Source organism: Mandrillus leucophaeus, unplaced genomic scaffold, assembly GCF_000951045.1.
Source record: "Mandrillus leucophaeus isolate KB7577 unplaced genomic scaffold, Mleu.le_1.0 Scaffold815, whole genome shotgun sequence".
Classification (NCBI taxonomy): Eukaryota; Metazoa; Chordata; class Mammalia; order Primates; family Cercopithecidae; genus Mandrillus; species Mandrillus leucophaeus.
Genome location: NW_012108864.1, coordinates 808,265 through 817,665, shown reverse-complemented (window position 1 = coordinate 817,665; position 9,401 = coordinate 808,265). Strand labels below are relative to the sequence as shown.

The window sequence follows — 9,401 nt, the reverse complement described above, 5'->3', positions numbered from 1 at the left end:
TGCAGAAGCTCTTAAGTTTAATTAGATCTCATTTGTCAATTTTTGCTTTTGTTTTGATTGCTTTTGGCATCTTTGTCATAAAATATTTACCATTTCCTGTGTCTAGAATTGTGTTGCCTAAGTTATCTTCCAGGGTTTTTATAATTTGGGGTTTTACATTTAAGTCTTTAATCAAACTTCAGTTGAATTTTGTATATGGTTGTAAGCAAGGGGTCTGGTTTCATTCTTCCACATATGGCTAGCCAGTTATTCCAATGTCATTTATTGAGTAGGGAGTTCTTTCCCAATGGCTTGTTTTTGTCACCTTTGTTGAAGATCAGATGGTTGTAGGTGTGTGGCCCTATTTCTGGGTTTGTTATTCTGTTCCATTGGTCTATGTGTCTGTTGTTGTACCAGTACCATGCTGTTTTGGTTACTGCAGCCCTGTAGTATAGTTTGAAGTTAGGTAACGTGATTCCTCCAGCAAGAAGTTAAATTTTGATAAAACAATATATCCCTCTCACCAAAATATTATACATTAGAACCAAGAACACTCTACTATGGAGTGTTTGCATACATTAGTCTTTAAAAAACTTAATGTTAAGTTCCAGGATACATGTGTAGGATGTGCAGGTTTGTTACATGGATAAATGTGTGTCATGGTGGTTTGCTGCACCTGTCAACCCGTCACCTAGGTATTAAGCCAAGCATGCATTAGCTATTTATCTGGATGTTTTCCTTTCCCCTACCCACTTCTGACAAACCCCAGTGTGTGTTATTCCCCTCTGTGTGTCCATGTATTCTCATTGTTCAGCTCCCACTTACAACTGAGAACATGTGGTGTTTGGTTTTTTTTTCCTGTGTTAGTTTGCTGAGGATAATGGCTTCCAGCTGCATACATGTCCCTGCAAAGGACAGGATCTCATTCCTTTTTTCTGGCTGCATAGTATTCCATCATGTTTAGTATTCTTTATCCAATCTATCATTGATGGGCATTTGGGTTGATTTCATGTCTTTGCTATTATGAATAGTGCATACACTGGCCTTAAACAACAATGGTAAAAATGAGACACCAATAATCTAGATTTAATGAAACCCCATATACAATGAGAGATCACAAAAAAAGTTCAAAATTCTCTTGAAATTTTATAGATAAAAATAAATGAAATATGTCCATATCTAGTATTTTCCCCTTGATTTTTAAAATTTTTATTGTAATTTCTTTTAAGTACAGAATGCTTAAATAATGCTTTAGTAATCTGAGTTTTCCAATGTAATCCAATTAGAGGTATGGTTATAATAATCCCCAATCCAATGTAAAGCACTTATGATATATTTTTTAACAAAATTGTCGGTCATGTAGAATAGAATATGTGGTTAAAAAAAAAAAAAAGACATTATTCAAAATCACATAGCACTAAGTATGTGTAATTGTAATAGTAAACACTTTCCTGAATTTTTTATATATATATATACACACACACACACACATATATATATATAAATCTAACTATATCTCTACTAATCTGTATATTATTTTTAGGAGTACTCCATGCAAACAATATAATATCTAGAAATAAGTATAGGGAAGATATATCTGCAACTCCTAAACCAAGTCCTAAGGAAAAAAAACATTACTCAAAGCTAATTTTATGTTAGGAACTTAATTTTAATTTCAAAATATATAATTTGAAATATTTTATATAAATACAGCTTTGTTAACCAAATTTTATGCCAATTTCTGGAGCTACAGGGAAAAGATCCAATTATGTTTAAGAACATTAGAAATAGTTTCTGGTTTTCCAAATAAAAGATTGGCTTCAAACTGAGTGAAGATCTAAAAGAATTGCTTATGTGAAAATCAGATTTTTGATGCTTTTAAAAACAGCAAACCACGTGATTACGAATGTTAAAGTCTCATTTTACTCTGTTTGTGGTTTTATATTTTAAGCTATCCAGTGATCCCAACAATCAGAAGATAGTGTTTCAGGAAATAGTCAGAGTGCTGTCTTTCTTCTCACAAGTGCAAGAGCAGAAAGCTGTGTGGCAGCTTCTCTCTAGTTTTCCAAATGTGTTTCAGAATGACACATCACTAAGCAATCTATTTGATGTTCTTCGAAAGGCAAACAGGTAAGAAAATATAAGAATTAAATGTAATATTAGTGTTCACAGAGAAGTCTTTAAAGAATGTTACCTATGATGATTACTGTTAGGTGGGTTATTTAAAAACAGAACAAATAATCCTTCAGCCCCTTATTGCAGATTTTAGCAACAAAGGTGAGTGTATTAGTTAAACAAAGAAGAAACACACACTGTGCCATCAAGGTTATGGAAGCATCCATGAGGAACTGATCCTAACTGTTGTATCGTTACTGGGTATCACAGAGCTTCTAAGAATGAGGTGTACAGCAGGACCAACGATATATTGCAGCACTGACTCCAGCTCATTCAGGGACAACCTGAGCTCTATGCATCGAGCATTTAAACTATCCGGGAATAAAATATCTCAGTGAGTTTTGTTTGGTACCATCCAATATAAAACAACCATTTTGGTAGGAGTTTTGTTCCTAGTCACCTCAAAGAGGTTGGTCTCCCTCATGTGTAGTCAGCTTAGAAATGACCTTTCCAAGCCTGCATATCAGTTAGCCTTGGTATATATGTTATAAAGATTTTAAAATCTTTGCAGGAGAAACCCCTTTAAAGGTTACTTTATTCGGAAAAGAGATCTCGGCATGGCCAGTATTTAGAGTTTAATGGACAGTACTTAGGTTTTGATTGCCCTGTATAGCTAATTTGAAAATATGCCTTAAAAATCCAACTACTGCATCAATGATGTTCGATTATTAAGTGCCTATTACATGCTAGACATGTTACCAAGCCGTTTGTACACATTATCACATTGAATCTTACAACAAACAGTATTTATTTTATAAATTAGGTAACAGTCATAAAAATTAAATATTTGCAGATCATGCATCTTGAAGGGTTTGCAACTAGGTTTTCTAACTCCAGAACCCAGGCTGCCTCTCTTATATGTCACTAATAGCATGATGTAGTCTATTTTATATGTCTAAAGCATCAGACGAGATGGTTTTTTACTTTCAGAATGCTTTTAAGAGCTTATATCTGTTCAAAGACCTTATAATAAGTCCTTGTATTGATACAATAATCTCATTTGATTCTCAGAATAGTGCTTTGAGCTGGAGACAACAGGTTCCCATTTTACAGAAGAGGAGACAAATCCTTATGGAGGTCAAATGGCTTCCCCAAGGTTCTACAGTTAGTATGTGGCAAAGCCAGGACCTAAACTCAAAGAATTAGAATCCCAGTCCTATACTGTTTCCATGGTAACATACCCTAACTGGAATACAGAAGGAGCAAGATATTAGGAAGTTTGATTCTCTATGTTAACCCTCATTTTATCTCTTAGGGAAATTTTCACTCACTCAGAATTTTGACATTTGATCCTTTTCCTCCTATTTATCTTCTGTCTTAGGAAGCAAACAGGTGAATCTGTAAAAGGAGAAAAGGAGAAGGGGAATTGTATGACTTGTATAGTGTAGCAGTGAAAAGAGTCAAAATAATATTCAGACCACAAATAAGATATCACTACACACTCACTGGAATGGGTAAAATGTTAAAAGATGTATAATTCCAAGTGTCGGCAAGAACATAGAGCAACTGAAGTGGTCATATATTACCAGTTAGCGTGGAAAACAACACAATCATTTGGAAAATAGTATGACAGTTTCTAATGAAGTTAAACAGTAGGTCTATATGAGGCTGCATTCTACTCTTGGGTATTTATCCAAGAAAATGAAAATATACGCCCATACGAAGACTTGTATGCTAATGTTTATTTCTTGATAATAGCTAAAAGTTGAGCTGGGTAATCAAATATCTATAAACAAAATGGCAAAACAAATGTGGTTTATTCATATAATTCATATATTAAAATGCAACACAGCAATAAAAATAAGCAGATTATTGAGTCACACAAGGTAAATAAGTTTGATTAATAGTATGCTGGCAAAAACATCAAAACAAAAAATATATACTGTGTATGTAGATAATGTATCATCCTACTTATAGAAGGTTCTAGAATTGACACAATTAATCTATAGTGTTAGAAATCAGATCAGTGAATTCGTGAGCAACTTCATGAGAAAAATTTTCTGGGGTGATTGAAATGTTTGTATCTTAATTGACATGGTGGTTACATGTATGTGTATTTGTCAAAACTTATAATTTCACTTTGTACCTCGTAAGTTTATACAATTAAAAATTATCACTTTACAACTTTAAAAAACTCATTGAATTGTACACCTCATATAGGTGCATCTTATTGTATTTAAATTATACTTCAATGAAATTTGATTAAAAAATCAACAACAACAAAACAACAAAAATTCCACAAAATAATATTTAGCAAAAGGCAGAAGATCTAAAAATACTCTAGGCATTATTTTTTCTAATTTATTTTTTATTATACTTTAAGTTCTAGGGTACATGTGCACAACATGCAGGTTTGTTACATATGTATACATGTGCCATGTTGGTGTGCTGCACCTATTCACTCGTCATTTACATTAGGTATATCTCCTAATGCTATTTCTCCCCTCTCCCCCCACCCCATGACAGGCCCCAGTGTGTGATGTTCCCCTTCCTGTGTCCAAGTGTCCTCATTGTTCAAGTCCCACCCATGAGTGAGAGCATGCAGTGTTTGGTTTTCTGTTCTTGCAATAGTTTACTGAGAATGATGGTTTCCAGCTACATCCATGTCCCTACAAAGGACTTGAACTCATCCTTTTTTATGGCTGCATAGTATTCCATGGTGTATATGTGCCACATTTTCTTAATCCAGTCTGTCATTGATGGACAGTTGGATTGGTTCCAAGTCTTTGCTATTGAGAATAGTCTAGGCGTTATTTTGGTGGAGCAAATTACACTGGTAGAAACATTGTGCTGTGGCTATTTTATTTTAACAAGCTCTAATCCAAGTGCTGCAGCTATTTTAATTCCCTTTAAATTTTAAAATATAATTATTGCATATTTTGGCACTATGCAATAGAGTATGTTGTCAAGTAATGATTATAAATGTAAAAGAGTCTGCATAATAATGAAAATAGCTTATTAATAAATAACTTCAACTCAAGCACCTTAGCAAAACAAACAAATAATGTAATTTAAAATGGACAAAAGATCTGAATAGATACTTCTTAAAATAACACATATAAACAGCCAACGTGTATTTTTAAAATGCTCAACATCACTCATCATCAGGGAAATGAAAATCAAAATCAAAACTATAATGAGATATCGTCTAACTGCAGTTAGAATGGCTATTATCAAAAAGACAAAAACAATAACAGATGCTGGCAGCATACAGAGAAAGGTAAACTCTTACACACTCTTGGTGGGAATGTAAAGTGGAATAGCCATTGCGGAAAATAATATGGAGGTTCCTCAACAAATTAAACATGCACAGAAAGACAAATACTACATAATCTCATTTTTATGTGGAGCCTAAAAATGTTGATCTCATAGAAGTAGAATGTAGAATAATGGTTACCAGAGGCTGGGTGAAAGGGGAGGATGAGGGAAGGCTGATCAAGGGGTAGAAAGTTACAATTAGATAGGAGTAGCTGGGACTACAGGCATGTGCCACCATGCCCGGCTAATTTTAGTATTTTTAGTAGAGATGGGATTTCGTCATATTGGCCAGGCTGGTCTCAAACTCCTGACCTTGTGATCTGCCTGCCTTGGCCTCCCAAAGTGTTGGGATTACAGGTGTGAGTCACAGCACCTGGCCTATTTTGTATTCTTTTCTTACATTTTTTATCTTAAATTTTCTTTAATTCAGCAGTATTTCTTTTTATTTTTAACTGACAAAAATTTTATATATTTATGGCATACGACATGTTGTAATATATATGTACATTGTGGAACGGCTAAGTCAAGCTATTTAACATATACATTTCTTTCATATACTTATTTTTTTGTGAGAACACTTGAAATCTACTAGCTTAACAATTCTTTTTGTATGTAATATACTTTTATTTACATAAACAGGCCTTAGGGCTGGATTTGGCCTGCAGGTTGCATGGGTTAGTAGGGGCAGCAAACCATTATGGTACACGTATACCTATGTGACAAACCTGCATGTTCTGCACATGTATTCATGCCCCCTCCCCTCTTTTTTTTTTTAGAAGAAATAAAAAAAAGATTTGGGACACATAACGTTTTGTTTGTTTGTTTGTTTTTTGAGATGGTGTCTCCTTCTGTTGCCCAGTATGGAGTGCAGTGGCATGATCTCAGCTCACTGCAACCTCCACCTCCTGGATTCAAGCAATTGTCCTGCCTCAGCCTCCCAAGTAGCTGGGATTACAGGCACGCGCCACCACACCCAGCTGATTTTTTCATTTTTTTGGTAGAGATGGGGTTTCACCATGTTGGCCAGGCTGGTCTTGAACTCCTGACCTCAGGTGATCCGTCCATCTTGGCCTCCCAAAGTGCTGGGATTACAGGTGTGAGCCACCATGCCCAGCCAACGTTTTGTGTTCTTACCAATAGCATGGAAGGTTTGGATTTCTTCATATCTTTGCCAATACTTTTTGTCTCTTTTAAAATTTAATAATATGCATCCTGAGAGCTATGCAATGATATTGAGATTTTGATTTGCATTTCTCTGATGATTGAACATTTTTTCATATGTCTATTGGCTATTTATATGTTTTCTTTGGAGAAATATTTATTCAAGTCCTTATTCTATTTTTAAATTGGGTTTATTTATTTATTTATGTATTTATGTATTTACTATTGAGCTGTAGAAGGTCTTTATATATTCTGGAAATTAACTCTTTATCAGATAAATGGTTTCCAAATATTTTCTACCATTGTATAGGTTGCCTTTTTGATAGAATAGCATCTGACTTTTATTTAGTCAGAACTTTTTGGGGTGGTCCAGTAATTTATATACTTGATCTTTGTAACATGATAGCCCCTAGTTAATGTGGTTTTTGAGCACGTGAAATGTGCTAGTGTATCTAAGCAACTGAATGTGTAATGTTACTAACTTTGATTAATTTAAATTTTAAAAACTGATACTTGATTCAATTATTGTAATACTTTTTAGTATGTTTAGAATGGCTTAGGTATGTGAATCTACTTTTTCACCTGTAAATTTAATGAAATATAAATACAGATTAAGACTTTTCAATTAAAATTTGGCATCTGCATTGAGATGCCCCATTAGTTTGGAGATGTAGTACAGTAAAGGACCTAAATTCTTTCATTAGTAATTTTTATATTTATTAAATATTGAAATGCTAATATTTTGGATGTATGGAGTTAAAATATATTATTAAAGTTAATTTCATCTGCTTCTTTTAACTTTTTAAATGTGACTACTAGAAAATTCTCAATTAAATACATGGCTTGGATTATATTTCAGTATAAACCATTTTTTAAAGTCAGCTGTTTATTATTATGATTAAGCTGACAGTGTCACTGAAAGCCATAATTTTCTCACAAATGACTGTGTTTTATCACAACATTATGGTCTCATTGGTTTATCTTAATCTTTGTTGAACAAGTAATAGAGACAAATGGACCCCACAGGAGTTTTTATTATTTTTCTAGCATTTGTTTTACATTGTAAATTGTATATAAACCAACCACCAAAATCAGGTTATATAATGTTAAAGTTAAGACAGTAATTAGCAGAAATGAGCCATCTCAAAAGTCGAGAAAAGCATATGATAGGACACACAGGATTGTTGCCTTACTGAGATGAAGGTTATGCTGAGGCATAAATCACAAAAACTCTTTTTAAAAATTACCTTTACTCAGAAGGCAACTTGTTTTTGATGATGTTTTGTTTTGATGATTTCCATTTTTATATGATGAAGAGAAGAAAAATAATCTATAAAGTAAAATAAATATCAAGTATCCATGGTTTAAAGGATTTCAGAGAAGATGGGAGTCCAGGTGTCATTATTTATTAAGTTACATTTTGTTAGATAAAGATGAATGAAGTCTACTGACATTTAATTAATAATGTTAATGATAATAATGCTGAAAGGTTTAATGAGATTGTCAAATGTTCAGTCTTTGAAGATGTTACTTTGGGACAATAGGTCAGGTGAGTTAAGCAGAGGGTCAGGCTTGAAGGCCGGCCAAGACTTATGCCCTGAGATAGGCTAGCTGGTCTCCGTGGTTGCTAGGGTTTGGAAGTAACCCAACACCTGAGCACCAGGAGATTCTTGGGGCAAACATAAAAATGCCTGAGGTATCACCAGTCATGTATATAGAGCAGAGATGAGAAAGATACAGCCATGTCTCTGTGGCCAACTGTTTGGAACACAGCTGGGTGATAAGTTAACAATGCCTGTGGGCTCTGTGCAGAAATGTTCTGCCCTCCTCCTCTCCACCATGTTGAAGCAAAGCTTTTGTGCCAGAGGCAACATATAGAGTAGATAGAACATCAACTTTGAAATAGACAGACCCCAGCTGTACTTGTTATTAACTAAATAATCTGGTGTAAGTTACTTAACTTTTTTAACTTTCATTTTCCCATCTGCAAAACTGGACAAACAAATTGAATTTATAGAATTATTAGAAAACTAAATGTTAGAAAATATATATGCATACCTTTTTGTGTATGTTTATAAACATACACACATATCCACATGTATATCCTTATGTTATACTAGATACTACCCAGATGGCACCCTAGACATAGGTCTCTAAACAGCTATCATTCATATCTAGGGGACTAAAATTAACATAATCTTAATCTAAATCTCAAAAACTCTAAAAACATTATAGAATGCCATGAACATGTACACAAATACTATCTATTGCTGGAATACGCATTCCGTTTACTAAGAAACTAGATGGGGAAAAATTACTATTGGCTAATTTGTACCACATTTAACTTCACAATGTCAAATTTTTAACAAAAGCCTTTTGTTTTCACTACTACTTAACTAAAGCATTGACTCAACTGTTGATATAAGTCACAGTATTTGTATAATGTAGAAATACATGTGTAATAACAATATTTCTTTAAAATGCACTAATGGCTATGAAGGAACTAAAAGACATGTTTTAAGTATAACTAATCATGTTTGCGAAATACAGGATGAACTCAAGCATAACTGAATTTTCTGATTGTCTATCCCCAGTGTAGACTGCCCATCTTATTGGTAACATAAAAGCTATAGAAACAGAGTATGGATATTAATTTTGAACTACCTCTGGAATAGTGCCTATAGACCACTTAGAGGACAGAATATAGTCGTTAATTAGGGCAACGTCCATTTTCTTTTTCGAAAACATTACTATCTGTTTAGCAAAAGATAAATATTATAAATGCTTAAATAATAATTATTCCTGAAACTAGATCCTTTATTTGGGTT

The 9,401-nt window shown here is 33.7% G+C and overlaps 1 protein-coding gene across 1 annotated transcript in view; it reads left to right on the top strand.

Annotated features, from left to right (window-relative positions):
- The window catches only part of ABCA12 (ATP-binding cassette, sub-family A (ABC1), member 12), a 227,578-nt gene that overhangs the window by 94,735 nt on the left and 123,442 nt on the right, over window positions 1–9,401 (top strand). The window contains exon 7 of the mRNA XM_011967889.1: window positions 1,931–2,109. Within this exon, the coding sequence (XP_011823279.1) occupies window positions 1,931–2,109 (179 nt within the window). The remainder of the gene's footprint in view (window positions 1–1,930; window positions 2,110–9,401) is intronic.